A 22,797-nucleotide genomic window follows, 5' to 3' on the forward strand; every position below is an offset into this window, starting at 1 on the left:
TGTCAAGCCTCCAGTGGTTCCCCGTGTTCCAGTCTCCAGTGGTTCCCCGTGTTCCAGTCTCCAGTGGTTCCCCGTGTTCCAGTCTCCAGTGGTTCCCCGTGTTCCTGTCTCCAGTGGTTCCCCGTGGTTCCTCTCATCATTTCATTCCATACATCATTCTGCATTTCTCCTGCTTGCTCCAGACACAGTTCAACAGCAGTAAGAGACTCTCCTCAGGTGTTATTCATTGCATAATCTATGCACCTTGTTACCAGCATTCCATTCTGTGTATTGCATCCAGCACTTAACAAACATGTTGAGTTAGGACTGTCTCCTGCCTGGGCCTTGCTTGGCTAAAAGAACTTTCATGTTACAGAGACTGTGTGCTTCTTACAAATACCAGAGTTCTATTTGCATCAATCACAGTTACCAGTGACCTTATATTTTTCAAACCCATTTGCATTCAGTTATCAGGTTATCTTCATTCCTCGTTTGTGTTATCAGAGACTTTATTTTGCCTTAAACCATTTGCATCCAGTTACCAAATTATTCTACGTTTATGTTACCAGAGACTTTGTTTTGCTTGAAACCATTTGCATTCAGTCATCAAGTTATCTCCTACATTTGTGTTGCCAGAGACTTTTTATCATTACCTTGGATTCAGTTACCGTTTATCATTTCATTTCTGCTACTACCAATGCTACGTACCATCTATTACTATATTATTGTTCTGTGACTTTTGTGTTTATTAAACATCAGCGCATATGCGCAGGACTTTATTCAGTCTTCACGTTTTATACGTCATTCCAACACTGACCCACTAGTGCCCCCTCCGGGAACAGACTAAATCAGAATCCTGACAACCTGACAGTTTTGTCCAAGGCCCATGGACCTGGACGGTGGTCAGAGTGTGGAGTCAGGGTCACTCCAGAGTTTGGTGTCACGACTCAATGGCTACGAGGCTGCACAACAGCAAGTGATCCTGTTTCTACAGGGAATGTCTACCCGTTTGGATACCTTGCAGCAATCCCTTCCAAGTTCTGTTGTTCCTCCGGTTCCAGTTCAAGTCACTCCTGCTCCAGTTATTCCAAATTCCCCTGCACAATTCGTTCCTGTAGATGGACCTCGCTCAAGTCAGCCCTATGGTACACCCTTCACAACTGATTCTCCTGAGAGGGCGACTTCCTCCTTTGCAAATTTCAGGACTCCTCTGTCTTCTGCTGTAAAACCTGAACTTATAAGCACTCTTTGTTATCTATTGGAACAACTTCAAAGTCTGCTATCAAGAATCATTCCAATCATACCAGAAATCCTAGGTGGTACTTTAAACACAGTGAAGAGTCCTGCTCAATGTATTGAGACTAGTGCGACCTCCGTGTCAAGCTTCCTTCAAACTCAAGTCTCTTCTCCTATGCAGAGGGCAGATTCCAGAGCTACCCGCGCTCCAAACTCACGGAAGCTAAACGCCGGCATCGCAAGCAGCTTCACCTCTGCTTTTACTGTGGGAGTTCTAGTCATCTTATTAAGGACTGTTCCTTCCGCAACTCAAAAGTTGGTGATAGGTCCCAACATCACAGAGTTTTCACCTGCAAACCTTCCAACGTATCCTCTACAGTTTCAAGTTCCTTTACCCCGGACAGGAGTGTCCAAAAAGTCTGCGATTGGGGTCCTGTGACAAACAGACCCAATCCCAAGTTCGGAAATCAAAAGAGACTATCTATGTTACCCATAACTAAAGTAGTATCTGTGTCTACAGCCCGAGAAGGGGCATCTGTGTCTACAGCCCGAGAAGGGGCATCTGTGTCTACAGCCCGAGAAGGGGCATCTGTGTCTACAGCCCGAGAAGGGGCATCTGTGTCTACAGCCCGAGAAGGGGCATCTGTGTCTACAGCCCGAGAAGGGGCATCTGTGTCTACAGCCCGAGAAGGGGCATCTGTGTCTACAGCCCCAGGTGGGGCATCTGTTGTTGTGACCCCAGAAGGGGTATCTGATATTCAGGTTCCAGAAGTGGCATCCGGGCATGCAACTCAAAGAAGTGTGTCTGATCTATTAACCCCAGGAGGGGTCTTTGGAGTTTCAGCCTCAAGAGAGGAATCCAGGGCCAAGATCCCAGGAGGAATTCTTAAAGCCACAGATACAGACATGAACTTTTGTTTGCCAACTTCAGAGAGTGCTACCAGCTCAGTACCACTCCAAGAGGGATCATCAGAACATCCGGATTCTGTCTATACAGAGTCAAGTGTCAATAGACCTAGCCCGGTTCCAGCCGGTTCAAGCTTTTCCGGACCCAATCCGGTCCCATCCTTTTGTCCGGATCAGCCTCCTTCGGTTTCAGCCGATTCCAGCATCCTCGGATCAAATCCGGTCCTATCCGTCAGTCCGAGGACTCCTCCGGTTCCAGCCGGTTCAAGCTCTTCCGGACCCAATCCGGTCCCATCCGTCTGTCCAGATCAGCCTCCTTCGGTTCCAGCCGATTCCAGTAAGCCTCCTTCGGTTCCAGCCGATTCCAGTAAGCCTCCTTCGGTTCCAGCCGATTCAAGCATCCTCGGATCAAATCCGGTTCTATCCGTCAGTCCGAGGACTCCTCCGGTTCCAGCCGGTTCAAGCTTTTCCGGACCCAATCCGGTCCCATCCTTTTGTCCGGATCAGCCTCCTTCGGTTCCAGCCGATTCCAGCATCTTCGGATCAAATCCGGTCCTATCCGTCAATCCGAAGACTCCTCCGGTTCCAGCCGGTTCAAGTTTTTCTGGACCCAGTCCGGTCCCATCCGTCTGTCCAGATCAGTCTCCTTCGGTTCCAGCCGATTCCAGTAAGACTCCACTGGTTCCAGCCAGCCTGAGTGGCTCCAATGATGGGCTACCTCCTTCGGTTCCAGCCGATTCCAGCATCTTCGGATCAAATCCGGTCCTATCAGTCAGTCCGAAGACTCCTCCGGTTCCAGACGGTTCAAGCTTTTCTGGACCCAATCCGGTCCCATCCGTCTGTCCAGATCAGCCTCCTTCAGTTCAAGTCAATTTAAGTAGTCCTAGACAAATCCCGGTTCCATCCGTCTGTCCAAAGTCGCCGTCTGTTCCTACCGATTCCAGTTCCTCCGAACCCGGTGTGGTTCTCTCCAGTGTTTCAAGTAAGCAACTCCTGTCGCTATGTCCAGAGTCTACAGTTCTTGCAGATATTGCATTTGCACCAACCCAGATGGAGGCTCTAAGCATCTCACCCCAAGATAAAGCTTCTAGTGTTCAGTCAACCTCAGCTGAGAATTCCCGTCAGTCAATCCAGGAGATGACGTCCTCTCGCCACCCTAGAGCATTTCAAGTTGATTCTACTCCTGCTTCTGAATGCTCATTCCAGTCCTCTACTCTCAAGTGTCCTACATTGTCTTCCGAGACTTCAACTGACTTTCAGCCTTCCAAGTGTCCACTAGATACACAAGCTCCAGTCTACTTTGATGGTGACTATGCTCAGTTCCGTGCAGTGGCGAGCCAATACCTCGCTTTTACTGAGTCGGAATCTTCAGTGAGTATTACTCCAGCCAATGCAATCGGAACTTCCTCCTGTTCTTCAAAGGTAGAGCACTGGACTGGGCGAATCCTCTCATTGAATCTAAAGATCCGCTACGGAGTGATCTTCCCACCTTCTGCGAAGCAGTAAAATAGGAGTTTGCGCCAAAGTTAATGCATTCAAAGTCATCTGGGCATTCTGGCCAATTTGTCAACAGTCTGCCTACTGCTAAATTATCTCCAACATCTCTGTCTGTGCAAAATCAGGATACATTAGACCAAGTTATTAAAGATTTCCAAGCTGCAAATTCAAGACAAGGTTCTCAGACTTTAGATTTGAAAGTTGCATATACTTCCATGTCTCCATCCTACAGCAACACTTCTGAAAATATTGACTCCCCGGATTCAACATCTGCTCAGTCTTCTGATCAGTCTTCCAGTTCAGTTTTTCGACTCAACTCTTTCCAAATACGATCAGGTTCTGTTGAATCAATGTATCACAGATTTCAAGAATTACAGGGTTTGGAGAGCTCCAGAACCAGTTCAAAGTCTACCATCTGTTGACGTAAGTGTTGGCTATGCTGCCGTTAACCCTAGTCCTGGTGTCTCATATAGCTTCAAATTCACTGGTCCACAGGTTGTCTCAGATTCTGTTGTTCCTAAACAAAAGGCTCCCATGACCACACTAGACCTGGACTCTGACTCTGAAAGTGAGTTTGTTGATTAAGACTCAAGCTACATTATGGGAGGTTCTATCCTTCCTAGCTATGCCTTTTCCCAGGAAGTAAATTCTGTCTCAAATGACCATGAATGGTCTACTTGTTCTGACGAGAAAAATCTGTCTTCTGAAGATGAAAGTTAGGAAGACTTTTGAGGACCTCTGATTTTGTGTATTCCTAAATTCTTTTTCAAGGATCCTCCAAGTTCCAGCGTGGGTGTTCGGTGCCCACCCATAAAAGGGGGGGTACTGTCAGGAATCCGCATTCTCCATTGCATCACTTCCAGTGAACAGGCGTCTCCTGGCTTCAGTCCTCTGTTTTCAGAGTATTCCCTGTGAATTGGACCGGTGGAACTACAGGTCCCAGCAGTTCCAGTCTTCAGTCTCCTGCAGCCCACAGCTCACTGTGCTCCACCTAACCAGTTCTATCTTTTGGTAACCACTGGTTTCAGCCAGCAGCCTGGAGTACACAGTGCTTCTAGTTAAACAGCGTTAACTCCCGGTGCACTACTGATCCCAGCCAGCAACCAGCAGTGCATTGCATTACCTGTCTACAGAATTATTCTCCCGGTTAATCACCAGCTCCAGTTAACTCTCAGCTGATCTGGGCACCCAATCCTGGAGGGTGTGTTCTCACAGAGATTCATCCAATCATCACAGAGCAAGGGGTATAAACTCCAGTTCCTGGCTCATTCTCATCGCCTTGGACAACGAGTCACATTTGGTGTGTCAAGTCTCCAGTGGTTCCCCCGTGTTCCAGTCTCCAGTGGTTCCCCCGTGTTCCAGTCTCCAGTGGTTCCCCCGTGTTCCAGTCTCCAGTGGTTCCCCCGTGTTCCAGTCTCCAGTGGTTCCCCCGTGTTCCAGTCTCCAGTGGTTCCCCGTGTTCCAGTCTCCAGTGGTTCCCCGTGTTCCAGTCTCCAGTGGTTCCCCGTGTTCCAGTCTCCAGTGGTTCCCCGTGTTCCAGTCTACAGTGGTTCCACGTGTTCCAGTCTTCAGTGGTTCCCCGTGTTCCAGTCTACAGTGGTTCCACGTGTTCCAGTCTACAGTGGTTCCCCGTGTTCCAGTCTCCAGTGGTTCCCCGTGTTCCAGTCTCCAGTGGTTCCCCGTGTTCCAGTCTCCAGTGGTTCCCCGTGTTCCAGTCTCCAGTGGTTCCCTGTGTTCCAGTCTCCAGTGGTTCCCTGTGTTCCAGTCTACAGTGGTTCCACGTGTTCCAGTCTTCAGTGGTTCCCCGTGTTCCAGTCTACAGTGGTTCCACGTGTTCCAGTCTCCAGTGGTTCCCCGTGTTCCAGTCTACAGTGGTTCCACGTGTTCCAGTCTACAGTGGTTCCCCGTGTTCCAGTCTCCAGTGGTTCCCCGTGTTCTAGTCTACAGTGGTTCCACGTGTTCCAGTCTACAGTGGTTCCCCGTGTTCCAGTCTCCAGTGGTTCCCCGTGTTCCAGTCTCCAGTGGTTCCCCCGTGTTCCTGTCTCCAGTGGTTCCCCGTGGTTCCTCTCATCATTTCATTCCATACATCATTCTGCATTTCTCCTGCTTGCTCCAGACTCCAGCCACAGTTCATCAGCAGTAAGAGACTCTCCTCAGGTGTTATTCATTGCCTAATCTATGCACCTTGTTACCAGCATTCCATTCTGTGTATTGCATCCAGCACTTAACAAACATGCTGAGTTAGGACTGTCTCCTGCCTGGGCTTTGCTTGGCTAAAAGAACTTTCATGCTACAGAGACTGTGTGCTTCTTACAAATACCAGAGTTCTATTTGCATCAATCACAGTTACCAGTGACCTTATATTTTTCAAACCCATTTGCATTCAGTTATCAGGTTATCTTCATTCCTCGTTTGTGTTATCAGAGACTTTATTTTGCCTTAAACCATTTGCATCCAGTTACCAAATTATTCTACGTTTATGTTACCAGAGACTTTGTTTTGCTTGAAACCATTTGCATTCAGTCATCAAGTTATCTCCTACATTTGTGTTGCCAGAGACTTTTTATCATTACCTTGGATTCAGTTACCGTTTATCATTTCATTTCTGCTACTACCAATGCTACGTACCATCTATTATTATATTATTGTTCTGTGACTTTTGTGTTTATTAAACATCAGCGCATATGCGCAGGACATTATTCAGTCTCCACGTTTCATACGTCATTCCAACACTGACCCACTAGTGCCCCCTTCGGGAACAGACTAAATCAGAATCCTGACAACCTGACATAGCAGAGGTGTCGGTAACCACCGGAACCACAATAGGTTGGTTGGTTGATATGAAACGCAGACACCACCTTAGGAAGAAATTGCTAACGAGTTCTGAGTTCAGCCCTATCTTCATGAAAAATCAAATAGGGGCTTTTGTGAGACAGCCCCCCAGCTCCGAACACGCCTCGCAGAAGCCAAGGCCAACAGTGTGACAGCCTTCCATGTAAGAAACTTGACGTCTACGTCCTGTAAAGACTCAAACCATTCCGATTGCAGAAACTGCAACACCACTTTGAGATCCCAAGATGCCGTAGGAGGCACAAAGGGCGGTTGGATGTGCAGAACCCCCTTCAAAAATGTCTGAACCTCAGGGAGAGAAGCCAATTGTTTCTGGAAAAAAATGGATATGTAGCCCAAACGTAGGCCCACATCCACACCTGACTGCAGAAAAAGGAGAAAACGTTCCCAGTTGAAATTCCAACGCAGGAAATTTCCTATTCTCACACCAAGAGACATATTTTTTTCAAATACGGTGGTAATGTTTAGACGTTACCCCTTTTCTGGCTTGTATCACGGTTGGAATAATCCTACCCGGAATCCCTTTCCGGGCTAGAATTTGACGCTCAACCTCCATGCCATCAAACGTAGCCGCGCTAGACAAACGGCCCCTGTTGGAGAAGGTCCTCGCAAAGAGGTAGAGGCCACGGGTCCTCTAGGAGCATCTCCAGTAGATACACATACCAGGCCCTTCTTGGCCAGTCCGGAGAAATGACATTGCTTGAACCTTTTCCCTTTTTATTCTTTTGAGAATCTTTGAGATCAATGGAAGTGGTGGAAACACGTACACCATTTGGTAGACCCATGGATTCACCAGAGCTTGTGGGTCCCTCGACCTGGAACAATACCGCTTGAGCTTCTGGTTGAGACGAGAGGCCATCATGTCAATTTGTGGAATTCCCCACCGACGTGTCAAGCACCCGAACACCTCCGGGTGAAGGCCCCACTCTCCTGGGTGGAGGTTGTGTCTCCTGAGGAAGTCGACTTCCCAGTTGTCTACTACCGGAATGAAGATTGCGGACAATGCCACCTTTCTGCCCAGAGGATAATCCTTGTTACCTCTAACATTGCTGCTCTGCTCTTCGTTCCGCCCTATCGGTTTATGTACGTTACTGCCATCACATTGTCCAACTGAACCTGAATGGCTTGAACTTGAAGGAGATGTGAGGCCTGTAGAAGGGCATTGTATATGGCCCTAGTTCCAGAATGTTGATCGGAAGAATGGCTTCCTGACTTGACCATATTCCTTGGAAATGTTCCCCCTGGGTGACTGCTCCCCAACCTCTGAGGCTTGCGTCTGTGGTTAGCAGAATCCAATTTTGAATCGCGAACCTCCGGCCTTCGGTCAGGTGAGAAGCCTGAAGACACCACAGAAGAGAAATCCTGGCTTTTGGCGACAGACGGATCCTTTAGTGCATGTGAAGATGCGATCCGAACCATTTGTCCAACAGATACAGCTGGAAGGGCCTTGCATGAAACCTTCCGTACTGCTGCGCCTCGTAAGCTGCCACCATCTTCCCCAGAAGGCGAATGCATAGATGCACCGATATCCGGGTTTGTCTTAGAACATCCCACTCCATCGACTGGATCACCAACGCCTTTTCCAACTAAAGGAACACCTTCTGTGCCTTCGTATCCAGTATCATCCCCAGGAATGGAAGCCTCCGTGTTGGTTCCAGATGACATTTTGGTAGATTCAGAATCCACCCGTGATCCTGGAGCAGTCGGGTTGAGAGGGCAATATTGTCTAACAACCTCTCCCTGGATGGTGCTTTGATCAGCAGATCGTCCAGATATGGTATTATGGGGTCATTCCGAGTTGATCGTAGCTGTGCTAAATTTAGCACAGCTACAATCTTCTTCCCTGACATACGGGGGGACGCCCAGCACAGGGCTAGCACGCCCCGCATGTCAGTCCGGCCCCCCCTCGCAGAAGTGCAAAGGCATCGCACAGTGGCGATGCCTTTACACTTCAAGAGTAGCTCCCAGCCGGTGCAGCTTTAGCGTGCTGGCCGGGAGCTACTCAATCCTTCCCTGAACGCAGCGGCTGCGTTTGACGTCACGCAGCTGCTGCGGCCCGCCCCCCATTTGGTCCAGCCACGCCTGCGTTGGCCGGACCAAACCCATGGAACGGCGGGCAAGCGCTGCCGTTCCGCCCCCTCCCGCCCAGCGATCGCCTCTGCCTGTCAATCAGGCAGAGGCAATCGCATCCCTGCTACGGCCTTCGGCCATCTGGCATGTGCCGTCACATGCGCAGCAGGGACCCGTTCGCTCTGCTGCGTTAAAACGCAGCGAGCGAATGGGTCAGAATGACCCACTATGTTCACTCCCTGTTTGTGGAGGAGAAACATCATCTCCGACATTACCTTGGTGAACACCCTCGGTGCTGTAGAGAGGCCAAATGTCGGGGCCTGGAACTGGTAGTTAGGCAAACCTTAGATAAGCTTGATGAGGCGGCCAAATCGGAATATGAAGGTACCCATCCTTGATATCCAGAGACACCAGGAATTCCCCTTCCTCTAGACCTGAGATCACCGCTCTCAGAGACTCCATCTTGAACTTGAACACCCGTAAGTACGGGTTCAACGACTTGAGATTTAAAATGGGCCTTACCGAACCGTCCAGTTTAAGAAATACAAACAGGTTGGAATAATAACCCTGACCTTGTAGCTGAAGTGGAACTGCAACAATGGCTTGAGTCTGTACCAGTTTCAGAATTGCTTCCTGTAAAGTCATACTTGCTTCTTGAGAAGCTGGTAAGACTGATTTGAAGAATCTGTGAGGTAGGAGTTCATGAAACTCCAGTCTGTAGCCCTGGGCTATAAGATCTTTGACCCAGGGATTCTGGCATGACGTTGCCCATATGTGACTGAAGAGTCTCAAATGGGCTCCCACCTGCCCGTCTTCCAGCCAGTGCGGTCCACCGTCATGCTGAAGGCTTAGAAGAAGCAGAACCGGGGTTCTGTTCCAGTGAACCTGCAGTTACTGGTTTTCTGGGTTTACCTCTATTGCCTTTAAAGGCCGTAGAAGAACCATTGGTTTTGTTTTTAAACTTCGCTGTCCGAAAGGACTGCAGAGTTGGAGCAATGTAGGATTTTCTAGTTCGGGAAGCTGTGGAAGGAAGGTACGTAGATTAACCCACCATAGCCTTGGATAGCCACGTATCCAGTCTCCAAAAAGGGCTTCACCTGTGAAAGGTAGGCTTTCCACGCCTTTTCTGGAATCCACGTCCGCAGTCCACTGACGAAGCCATAAGCCCCTGCGTGCTGACACTGCCATGGCAGTGGTGCGTGCATTGAGTAAACCAATTTCCTTTATGGCCTCCACCGTAAAGTTAGCAGAATCCTGTATATGTTGTAGGAGTAAAATTATCTCCCCCCTGGATAAGTAATCTAATCCATCAATTAGATTACCTGACCATTTTGCAATGGCCCTAGAGATCCATGCACAAGCTATAGTGGGTCTCTGGGCCACCCCCGCAGCTGTGTACAGAGATTTGAGAGTGGTCTTAATCTTGCAGTCTGCAGCATCCTTCAAGGAAGCTGCCCCAGGAACAGGTAAAACTATCTTACGAGACAGCCTAGAAACCGATGCGTCAACTATCGGTGGGTTTTCCCATTTATTCCTATCATCCTGAGGAAAAGGGAAGGATGTGAGTAACCGTTTTGGGACATGAAACTTCTTGTCAGGATTTACCCAAGTTGCTTCAAATAGGGAATTTCATTCCTTAGATCAGGCCTGGCCAACCTGTGGCTCTCCAGCTGTTGTAAAACTACAAGTCCCATCATGCTTTGCCACAGTTTTGCTATTAGGGAATGCTAAAACTGTGGCAAGGCATGCTGGGATGTGTAGTTTCACAACATCTGGAGAGCCACAGGTTGGCCAGGCCTGCCTTAGATGCAGGGAAAGTAGCGGAGGATTTCTTTTTCACATTAAAATAAGATTCCTCCTCGTCCTCTGATACCTTATCAGGCATGTGCAGGACGTCTCTAATAGCTTCTATCAGGGCCTGTATTCCCTGTATCAAAGCAGCATGCCCCCCTCCCGAGTCCACCTCACCCTCCTCTGGGTCTGATACATCATCATCATCAGTATCAGACTGCATGATTTGGGCCAGGGTACGCTTCTGTGGACAAATGACAGGGGTCTGAGACACTGGAATGACCACTGAATCTCTATTCATCAAGTCATCAACAGATTGCCCTAAGTATTGCGTCTCCTTCTCATTTTGGGATAATTTATTTGAATTCATCCCTTTTAATGAATCCAACCATACTGGTTCAGATTCAGTAGCCTGAGAATGTGTACTATCCTGAGTACACGGCAGTGAGCTCCCAGATTGAGAGAAACACTCTGCTGTGCATGAAACACACTCCTTTGACATAGTAAATGTAAAAGAACACACACACATACAGTGATGAATAGGTTAAAAGCAGTTAACCCACACAGAGCCCCCTAGGGAGACACAGAGTATGATGGAGCCAGCCACACAGCGCCCTTATAGCTAATTATATTGTAGCTGGGCCACAAACTAAGCATTTGTAATAAAGGCTCAGTATTCTAATACTGCTCCCCCCTTTGTTATGACCCCCTGGTACCGCTGAGGCAAGCTAGAGTACTTGTGTAGGGGCTGCGCTTCCCTGCCAGTCAGTCTTTGTAGAGCTGCAGAGGGTAAATGGTGCTGGTGAGCTGCTGGATGCGCTCATAGTGAAGCCTCGCCCCCGTAATGGCGCGCGGTCTTCTCGGTTTTTTATACTGGTTGAGGTATGTTTGTTGCTTAACAGTGAGTTAGAACCCCTGTAAGCTAGTTTGCCAGTGTGGGTATTTCATTAGTGGCTCAGCGCGCCCCTCACAGCGGGACACACGCACCGCATGTCATCCTGAGCCCTGGAGCGCAGCCTGCATGTCAGTGCTGCGCTCCATACCCTTATGACGCCATTGAAGCCGGTGACCCGCTAACTGGGACATCGGCCGTCTACTCACCACTCTTCTGTCTTCTGGCTCTGTTAGGGGTGACGGCTTGCGAATAGGATCCTCAGGAGCTCCGTGTCCTGTCAGCGGCGAATGGGACCATTAACCCTGGAGGAGGATGGGCCGTTCCCCCCCCTAAGTCCCACGAAGCAGACAGGCTGTTACCAAACAGCGCTGTCTGAAAACAACAAACAGCAAAATAAATGTAGGAGCTTTCCCAAGCGTGACCGGCTCCTCCGAGCACATTTTCTAAACGGAGTCTGGTAGAAAGGGCATAGAAGGAGGAGCCAGCCCACATTAACAAGTTCTTAAAATGCCCATGGCTCCTAGTGGACCCGTCTATACCCCCATGGTACTAATGTGGACCCCAGTATCCTCTAGGACGTAAGAGAAATAATAAAAGAAAAAAAATTTACTCAAAGGGCAGAGATAAGGTTAAATGTTAGTAAAGGACTCATAAGTATGTGTTGCGTTATTAGTAAATCGGTTTCCAATATTATTGAGCACACTGTGGCAAGGAGCACATTAGAAGGAAAAGAGAAGATTCTGTTTGGATTATTTGTACTCTTTCATGAATAGTCTACTAATCCCTAATTCTGAATTGTCAAATAATTGTCAAAGAATGGGTTAAAACGCAAACTAAATGTATAATTATGTGATCATTTTTGAGGTCACAGCACATTTCCTATTTTTTGGACCTCTGGCAGATCCAAGGGGCAAGTGGGGAGCCTGCAATGACACGATTCTGCACAAGTATAGCCCCGCTCTCTGCTGCAGCGCAATCACATGATACATCACACAGCAGGGGGCAAAGCTGAGGGGAACCAGTATGTTGCAGTGGGGTTACAATGAAGCAATCTGCAGCAAATAGAGGCCTAATTCCCTAAACCACTTCTCAAGAAAGACAAGTGAGGTTCAGATGGGTGGGCTACACCTCCCAACTTCTGTACGTGTCTCGGATGTCCCAGATTAGGTAAGTATACAGAAAGTATTTTGCAGAGAAATTTGAAGTAGTGGAAAACACATTTTGACATTTTGAAACTAGTGTAATCCTATCTCAAGCTATATAAAGAATCTATGAACTAATACGGTTATCATCTGCTGGAGTGCAGTCTATTCCTTGCATTATATGATCTTTTTATTCTGGCACCTGGAGTTTATATATTTTATGAGGTGAGTGCCCATTTCATCATCCTATTATATATCATAATTATGCAAGGCTGACATTATATGAAGCAGGACCCAGAGTCTTCTCTAATGTAACAATGAGAATATATTGATACAAGTCAGAGGCGTCTGGCTAGCGACTTACAGCTCTTGCTCTTCAAGCCATTGCAGGATTCACTCAGATTCATTGGGACCAAGTCTCCATTCTCCTCTCTATAGATCCTAAGTTCACCCAAAAGTGTGTTGAACACCACAGGCAGATCATCATCCCGCACCTATAAAGTAAAAACAGTGTCTCTATTCTGACGTTTATATATTAGACAAAAAGTGAACTTTGGCTTGGGTTACTATGTTTACTATAGTTAATACACACTGAGTTGACCCATAAACATCTCTACCTAACCTGTCAGGACTTGCAGTAGGTGTTTCAGGCTAGCCTCATTTTATTATTGTGACAATGCAGATCAAAAATATTTAAACCTAAAAACTAACTAGTGACATTTCCTACTTGGCACCATTACAGCAAAAAACAAAATCATCTATAAGAGCCGGATCATTGTTCCCCTTGTCAGGGTAAACAATATGAGTGTGTGTCAGGAAGATGATGGAGCCCCTTTTATAACCCTTTCACATCACTAAGGTGGGTAGCACCCATTAAATGTAAACAGGTCCTTCCCGGGTGCGACCAGCCATGAGACCCCTTTCAGACTGGCAACCCGACCTGGGAATATGAAATCATTTTGTACAGTTTCTAAGTAGCTCTGGACTTACTCAGCGCTTGCGATCACTTCAGTCTTTTTTGGTGCCGGAATTGACGTCAGACACCCGCCCAGCAAACGCCCGGACACGCTTGCGTTTTTCCAAACACTCCCAGAAAACGGTCAGTTGACACCCATAAATGCCCTCTTCCTGTCAATCTCCTTACAATCGGCTGTGCGAATGGATTCTTCGTTAAATCCATCGCCCAGCAACGATTCGCTTTGTACTCGTACGACGTGCGTGCGCATTGCGGTGCATACGCATGTGTAGTAGATACCTGGCCGCTGCATTGCGAAAAACTGCAGCGAGCAATCAACTCGGAATGACCCTCATGGTTCAGTGTTTAAAAATGACACACAAAAGCCAAGAGTTGACTGTTTTTGCATCTACATTTTCAAGTGTCTACCTTTTACATGTCGATCTACTGAACCAGTCAACCATTTGACCCTGTTGACCAGTTGCATGTCGCCCAATAATCCACACCCGTATTTTATATATGGATAGATCCCTGAAAGCAGGGATAGTGTTAAATAGGCAGTTGTTCAGATAAAATAACTCATAACTGTATGTAAGTGGTTGAACAACATTGTGATATATACACTGGTTAAGTAACCCATTCTGTATAGCTATTTACGGGATGTAGTCAGGATCCCGGTGGTGGGAATCTCTGCAGTCAGAATACAGACGCCGATATCCTGACCGGCAGAATGCCGGCAGTGCCGCCACAGCTATTCCCACTCCTGGGTGTCCACGACAGCCATGGAGTGAGAATAGAACCTGTGGCGAGCGCAGCAAGCCACCGAGGCCGCAGCGTGGTGAGCCCACAAGGGGCTTTGTTGCGGTCGTCCCCTACTGACATTCTGGCAACCCTTACTTACAACTGTAATGATGCAAGTTAAAACCACCCTGGTGCTGTCAGAAACATGCATTCTTTCCTATCAAGAACAATAGAAATTATCTTTTCATTATTCACAAGTGGTCTCAACTATAAATGTGGCAGATGGATTGGTGATGGAAATATACCACAGCACCCACATACACAAAACAGGTCATAGACTGACTGACTGTTAGCAACAACCGATGGTTTGCTGCTGATCATTCTACCATCGTTGGTAATGCCCCATTGGTTCACTTTACGTTTTTTTTCTTCTTTGTGCATGTGTGGCTGCGCGTACACTTCCAAATCCATTAATGGTCTCCTGCTGATAGCTAAAAACCAATGACAGTGGGGGTCTTAATAGATGACCTTAGTAAAGTATTTTGTCTCACTCCCATGCTTTAAACACAGGAAGCCACGCACCCCATATACCTGGAGAAAAACTGCCAATACAAAGCCAGTCACTCTTCACATGAATAACTAAAGAAGCATCATCAAGTGACTATACTCTACTTTATCATTTCCCCTCAAAGCACCAAATGGATTTATTGGATGGAGGAGTCTAAGTGCATGCTATAGTGTATAAAAACACTATGGGAATATTTAGAATACTATAGGAAAGGAAGGTAAGGGTAATGTATGCATTAGTGAGTGCCGCAGTGACTAGAAATTCATGTACCATGTGGGATATGTTCGGAGCTTGATGCAGTGAATTGCCTCATCAGGGTCCTATCCCCATAGCAGTTTTCAGGGCAGCGATGATGCAATTAATAATAAACTGCGTCATCATGCTCCTTGCCATCCACTTCACCAGAAACGTGGCAGGTTGTGGGAGAAATGCCCACTTTTCCAAGAGACTATGCCACAGATCTGGGATTCTCTTGAAATTCTAGAAGTGTTTGGGGTGTAAAATATTCCTGTGATTAACATCTGGCTTTTTTGTTGATTGTGTGTGCTAGCACAATAAAATGGCTGCAGATTGCATATTCAGGCTTTGCACCTCCACAACATCCCAGAGGTGCTTTTTAGGAATGAGATGTAGGGCTTTATTTACTAAGCAGCATGTTGGGAGGTGAAAATGTAAAACTGCACTCCCATTCAGTTTAAAGACTTATATGCTTTACACTGACTGTGAGCGTCATTTTAAACGAACTCGCCGGGAAGCAGGAGCTGACAAAAACTGCCACTTTGTAAATAATAATCCTAGTTGCTCTGGAGTATATTGAACTCACTGTTGTGTCCATGGAACCAGTTTGAGATGATGTGTGCTTTGTGACATGACGGATTATCCTGCTGGAAGTAGCCATGAGAAGATAGGACAATAATGGCAGTACAGTGATGCACATCTTCAACAATAATACTCAGGTAGTCTGTCACATTTAAACAATGCTTAATTTGCATTACAGGGCCTAATGTGTGCCAGTGAAACACACCTTACCCCATTACATAACCACCACCAGCAGCAGCCTTCACCATTCACAAAGGGAACATGTTCATATAGTCACTGACCCTACCATCTGCATGTCGCATCAGAAAACAAGATTCTTTCAACCAGGCAACGTTTTGATGACCCTATGCCTACTGTTGCCTCACTTTGCTGTCTGACAGTAGTGGAACGTGGTGTGTGATCTGGGGCTTCTGCAGGCCATCAAATGACTAATACACTAGGGTGTTGTTAAGCATTTATTTTTTCGTAATGCACTATTAAGTTTATTTTATAGTTACTGGAGGAACAATACAAACATAGAAAGAACTGGTCAATTGTGGTGTAAGTGCAAACCTTTCACTACTCCATTTAGCTATAGTATAAGGGTGCACTGATTTTTTACTATTCACAAATTGTAGCCAATCAAGTTTTGACCTGCTCTGCCTTCAGAGATTCTCTTCTGCATGCTGTTGCGCGTGGCTACAATTGCCTCTCTCAGAGCTTGAACCAGCCTGGTCCTCTACCGTCTCCCATTAACAACACATTTATGTCCATATGATTGATGTTCAATGGATGATTTTTGAGCACCACTCAAACTGTAAAGCCTGTTGTGCATGAAAATCCCAGTTTAATGAGCTTCTCAAACCACCCCGTCTGGAACCACAATCTTTCCACGGTCAATGGGCCTAATTCAGACCTGATCGTAGATGTGCTAAATTTACAACATCTACGATCAGCTTCCCTGACATACGGAGGGACGCCCAGCACAGGACTAGTCCGCCCCGCATGTCAGGCCCTACTCCGCCGCACAAGTACAAAAGTGCTCCTTGCCATCCACTTCACCAGAAACGTGGCAGGTTGTGGGAGAAATGACCACTTTTCCAAGAGACTATGCCACAGATTTGGGATTCTCTTGAAATTCTGGAAGTGTATGGGGTGTAGAATATCCCTGTGATTAACATCTGGCTTTTTTGTTGATTGTGTGTGCTAGCACAATAAAATGGCTGCAGATTGCATATTCAGGCTTTGCACCTCCACAACATCCCAGAGGTGCTTTTTAGGAATGAGATCTAGGGCTTTATTTACTGAGCAGCGGCACTTTCCAACATGTTCAGCTTCCCTGACATGCGGGGGGACGCCCAGCACAGGGCTAGTCCACCCCGCATGTCAGGCCCTACCCCCTCCCCTCACAGGTGTGAAAGCATCGTACAGCGGCAATGCTTTTGTACTTGAAGAGTAGCTCCCTATCAGCACAGCTCCTGCGTGCTGGCAGGGAGCTACTCGTCGCTGTCCGGGTCGCAGCAGCTGTGTGGACATCATGCAGCCGCCGCGGCCCGCCCCCCTCACGGTCCGGGCACACCGCAACCCTAAAATGGCAGCCAAATGCCGTCGGCCCACCCAGTGACCGCAGGGCTGAGATGGCCGTCGGCTGTCTGGCATGCGCCGGCGCGCATGTGCAGTTCAGACCTGATCGGCTGCTGTGCGAAAACGCACAGCAACAATCAGTCTGAATTAGGCCCAATGTCACTTAGATAATATTTATTCACCAACTGAAGCATTTTATCATGTCTCCATGCTTTTATGCAGTGTGTTCCTTCCACATGATTAACCAATTAGACATTTCATCAAAGTTTATTTATAATTGTTTTGCAGCAACATACAGAGTAATAGAGACAGAACATAGAGGACACAATTTGAGCAGGATAAAGTGTGCATGGATGCAAGCAATGGTCACATCATAAGTCATACAGACTCTTGGGGGTCATTCCGAGTTGATCGCTAGCTGCATTTGTTCGCAGCGATCAGGATAGAAAACGGCAGTTCTGTGCATGCATATGCGGCGCACGCGCAAAGTACGGGCACAACGAACGATGCAGTTTTGCACAGGGTCTAGCGATGCATTTCAGTCGCACTGGTTGCCGCAGAGTGATTGACATGAAGTGGGCGTTTCTGGGTGGCAACTGACCGTTTTCAGGGAGTGTGCAGAAAAACGCAGGCGTGCCAGGAAAAATGCAGGCGTGGTTGGGTGAACGCAGGGCGGGTTTGTGACGTCAAATCCGGAACTGAATAGTCTGAAGTGTTCGCAAGCGCTGAGTAGGTTTTGAGCTACTCTGAAACTACACAACAAATTTTTGTAGCCGCTCTGCGATACAACCGTTCGCACTTCTGCTAAGCTAAAATACACTCCCAGTGGGCGGCGGCATAGCGTTTGCACGGCTGCTAAAAACTGCTAGCGAGCGATCAGCTCGGAATGACCCCCAAGATCCACAAGACAGACATGAAATTTACATACAAATAATGGATGCAAATTTAGACCAAATTGCACACAGAAACAATGTAGCATAGGTCATTGTAGGAACCGCTGAGGAAGCCAGACTGAACAGACACAAAGAGTGTCCGTCTGTCCATGACAGCTTAAATTCTGAAGACAGCAGAACTAAGTAAGATAGTAAGTGCATATAAGGACAATAATGGGACAGGGATCTGCAAGAAGCAGAAGCCTTGATGGTGTCACAATAAACTAGAGTTCTGTAAGCTCAAGCAGCTGATCATATATATGAAGCGTTCTGTAAGATCAGTAGTCAAGCATATAAGTTGAGACAGTGAAACTATAAAACAAGGGTGACAACTCCTGACTTGTCATGCACAAGAGATTTCAGTGCCAACCAAAAATGCAAGTAACCTTTTCCATGCGTGAAACAATGTGGTGAGAAATGATGTGTTAAGGGTTTCTGTGGGGACCATCCCTACCCCCTGTTTGCATTTCTCACAGCCCAAACTCCAGCACCTACTATCTGTACCTGTGCCTTGCAAGCCACTGCAAGCCCCTAAGTATAGTTCCAGGAAGAATGATGATTGCTGGCATGTCTCCCAGGTCATGAAGGTATACACAGCCTGTAATTCACAGAGGGGCCACTGAGGTGAAGACATGCAAGGACCAGGGGTGCAGGAAGGGGGGTTATGGTTATGCACCACCAGGGAGGGTTAGGTTTAGGCTGTGGGAAGGGAGGGTTATGGGGTTGGGAGGGGGTTAGTTAGAACTGTTTCCCGACCCCTGCAGAGATTCTAGCAATCGGGATGCCGCAGTCGGTATTTTGACCGCTGGCATCCATACCACCGGAATTTCAGCCCCAACCCATTATAACGAGAAAAGTATAAACAGTACAATTTATTAATAGACATAAGTGCAAACGTACGACAGTTAAAAAAATTCAATGTAGCTTATCTAAGCAGATATACGATACAATACTTTATTGCCATTAACAAAACAATACATTGTCAATGAAAAAATGCATTAAAACACTCCGTTTCATTAAAACAGGCAATACATACTTCCATCAAGCTTAAATTTGTGAATTCTGACCATTTAGTAGAAGTACAACTGTTGGAAAAAAAAAACCTAAAATATGTTTTGTACGTGCATGCACATGCCTAAAACTTTTATTAGATGGGAACCTTTCAAAAATCAAATAATTTGGATGACTAGGATCAGCTAAGATGTTTCTAGCTCTCTTTAACACTCTATTTTCATAAAGATAAAAAATTTGAAGCAATACCACCCCAATTACTCTGCCTGCAGTTTTAACCACACGTTCCATACCATACTGTAATCCCGTAGGTCCAGACACTCTCTACTATACACAGATAGAACCTAAGGGGCGTCTTCATACTTAAAACAAGCCGCTCTTAGGGCCTAATACAGACCTGATAGCTAGAATGCGATTTTTGCACTGCTGCGAACAGATAGTCACCCCCTACAGTGGGAGTGTATTTTAGCTGTGCAAGTGTGGGAATGCATGTGTAGCAGAGCTGTACAAACAGCTTTTGTCAGTCTCTGCGCAGGCCAGGACTTACTCAGCCGCTGCGATCACATCAGCCTGTCTGGGACCGACCGGAATTGACGTCAGGAACCCTCCCTGCAAACGCATGGACACGCCTGCGCTTTTTCAGACACTCCCTGAAAATGGTCAGTTGACACCTACAAATGCCTTCTTCCCGTCAATCTCCTTGCGATCGCCAATGCGAACGGATCCGTCGCACAAACCCATCGCTAAGCGGCGATCCGCTTTGTACCCGTGTGATGTGCATGCGCATTGCATATGCATGCGCACTTTTGCCCTGATCACCCGCTGTGCGAAAATACACAGCAGCGATCAGGTCTGAATTACCCACTTAGTCTCCTCAAGAAAAAAGGCATTGCTGCGCAGTTTTTATTAAAAAAAAGTAGAATTCAAAGACCAGTAGACTCCAAGTAACTCTTAATCGTCATACAATGGATCAGGATATCAAACCATCACGTTTTGATTCTGAGATGTTAGTAGGACTTCATCAGGGTACCTATTTTTGGTACGGAGCCACTCATTATTAGATATTTCATTTGATTCACTTTGTTTCTTTGTAAGATTTTCTTTACCAAGAGGTGGCTATTTAATTTTATTTTCTCAGAAATAAAATTATATATGACAGCCGCATTATTGCTGACCGCTCAGCAATAATAGTTAGTTGTGTGGCCGTTATTGGTCTCCTGCAAGTGCCGTCCACTGGTTCTAATATATATTTTACCGGAGGCCGGAATACAGGCACCCGGCTGTAATTCAAACTCGGTTGGTGGGTCCACGCCACCTACCGAGTGGGAATAGAACTTGTGGTAAACAAGCTCTCCACCGGGCCCGATGCGTGGCAGATGGGGATACCACTGTATCACTGTCAGCTGGTATTACATATAGGATCTACACATTATATATATATATATATATATATATATATATATATATATATATATAATCAGTAGTCTACCACAGATAACAATTGAATGTTAGAGTATATGGTATGGTACAGTTAATATTGTTTGGCTGACAATAGGGTTTGTACGAATCAAAATGATGAACACGCCTTCAATGGAGCCAGCTTAACCACACACACTGTGTCACAAACAGAATGTGAGATACACCCACACACAGTACATAGCAGCATGGACCACACCCCACTTCCACAAACAAATATAAAACAGAGTGACAAAGGATACAGTAGCGGATCTTGCCACGGGCAAGCAGGACTTTTGCCCGGGGCCCCGCTTGCCGTAGGGCACCGCACCATGGCAAGATCCGCTACTGCTGTGCCCCCCGCTGCCCGCTGTGTCCCCCCGCTGGTTCCCCGCTGTGAAGGGAACTAGACGCTACGTGTCTAGTTTCCCTTCGTGGAGAAGACCTTTGCTGTGCGGTGCGCGATGACGTCATCGCGCACCGCACAGCATTGTGGGACTGACAGACGCTAGGGTTCATAATTGACCTCTAGTGTCTGTCTATGCCAGATCCGAGGATCGGCGCCGGCGGAGGTCTGCAGCGGTCGGGAGCGGGGATAGTAAGTATTCTTTTTTTTTTCAGCGGCGCTACTCTACTCTACAGGGGGCGTAACTGACCACACCCCTGTATGAAGCCATGCCCCTATTTCCCGCCCAGGGCGCCAAAAGGGCAAGAACCGCCCCTGAAAGGATATATTGTATTGCCATAAACCAGTGGTTCCAAAACACAGCTCCCTAGAGTATCAGAATTTTTTTCACGGCACCCCTAGGCCAAGTTTCTTATTGAGAAATTTACAAAAGAACATTAAATTAAATCAAGTGTGCTTATATGTCAGCCTTAGGGTCAGTTATGTGGCAAGAGCAGGATTTGCTTCTGTTTGACCACATATTTTATGACTGCCAGCCACCTGCACTGGTTTTGCATATTACATTGACCATAAATAATTTGAATTGGTCCTGGACCACCAACCCAGGGCACCCCTGCAAGTGCTCTGAGACACCACAAGGTGCCACGGCACACAGTTTGAGAACCTCTGTCATAAGCCTTATATAACACATTTGCTCCTATATTATATGTAAGGTTTGTTACTGAAAATCAATGTTCTTATTGAATACCAATGTTAATGAGAATACAAAATATCTTAAATTAAGTTACATTTTGAGTTTAACCTTGCTTGATACAAGTTAATTATAGTATTATTATTCCTTTGTATTTGAAGCAGGAAAGAAACTGTATTCCTACGGTTAAACTGGAACTTTACTGTTGCAAATGGTTCATATTTTTAACAGCTACTGTAGTTAATAAAAGGTCATATAACAAAGCAGATTTACCAACTATTAGACCCCCATAAGAGCATACCCCATAAGAGCTAGCTGTTTACAGCCAGCAAATAAGAGTTGCTGCAATGAGATTTCTGTTTAACCAATGTGATGACTGAGATTGGACAGGTAACATACTGTAAGTGGAACACACTGCCGATTGAGCTTTATTTGTTAAATGATATATTTCAGAAAATGGGGTATATTCAATTAAGGTCGAAAGTGGCGTCTTGTCGAAAAGACGGCACTTTCTACTTTTTCAGGTCGGAAGGGGTTCCGACCTATTCAGTCCTGAGCATTTTTATTCGACAAGTCGGGGAATTCAACTTGTCAAATAGTACGGGAATTGGCGGTATAGCTGCCGATTCGCGTACTTCTGAGGGAAACGGGGCCAAATTCGACAGGCCGTTTTCGACCATCTCAATTCGACTTAAAAAAAAGTCGAACTGAGATGAGGGATCTGAGAGGAGGAGAGGGGGGAGAGCTGCGGGCAGACAGGGGACAGCAGCGCTACAGGAGGATGTGTCATAGCCGCCGCTCACGGCAGCGTCCACCCGGCTCCAGCAAGTGAGGTCCCGCTTGCTGGAGCCGGGTGGACGCTGCCGTGCCACATCCTTCTGCAGTGTTGCTGTCCCCGTCTGCCAGCGGCATTCCCTCGTCTGCCCGCGGCACTCCCCCCCCTCTCAGTCCCTCATATCTCAATTCAACTTTTTTAAAGTCGAATTGAGATTGGCATTGAATAGCCCTTGTCGGATCCATTCCGACAAATGCATGTCGGAATGGATCCGACCTTAATTGAATATACCCCTACATAGGGTGGGATACATCAAGCTGTATTTTACAGTTAAACCTCTGAAAATGCAGTATTAATTAAGCCTCATTAGAGCATGGTCTGTTCACAAAGCTAGTGATGATCTTCTACCAAGAAAAGCTTTAAAAAAAAAAGTTATTCCAAAGGAACAGGAGAAATCAATTTTTCCAATTAAGTGGGCTATCCAATTACCATCGGTACATTACTGTGGGTAATGA

The 22,797-nt window shown here is 46.7% G+C and overlaps 1 protein-coding gene across 1 annotated transcript in view; it reads right to left on the reverse strand.

The window, feature by feature from the left end:
• Window positions 1-22,797, reverse strand: part of CASTOR1 (cytosolic arginine sensor for mTORC1 subunit 1) — a 137,556-nt gene that overhangs the window by 82,967 nt on the left and 31,792 nt on the right. The window contains exon 4 of the mRNA XM_063913379.1: window positions 12,731-12,860. Coding sequence (XP_063769449.1) covers window positions 12,731-12,860 — 130 coding nt within the window. The remainder of the gene's footprint in view (window positions 1-12,730; window positions 12,861-22,797) is intronic.

Source organism: Pseudophryne corroboree, chromosome 1, assembly GCF_028390025.1.
Source record: "Pseudophryne corroboree isolate aPseCor3 chromosome 1, aPseCor3.hap2, whole genome shotgun sequence".
Lineage (NCBI taxonomy): Eukaryota > Metazoa > Chordata > Amphibia > Anura > Myobatrachidae > Pseudophryne > Pseudophryne corroboree.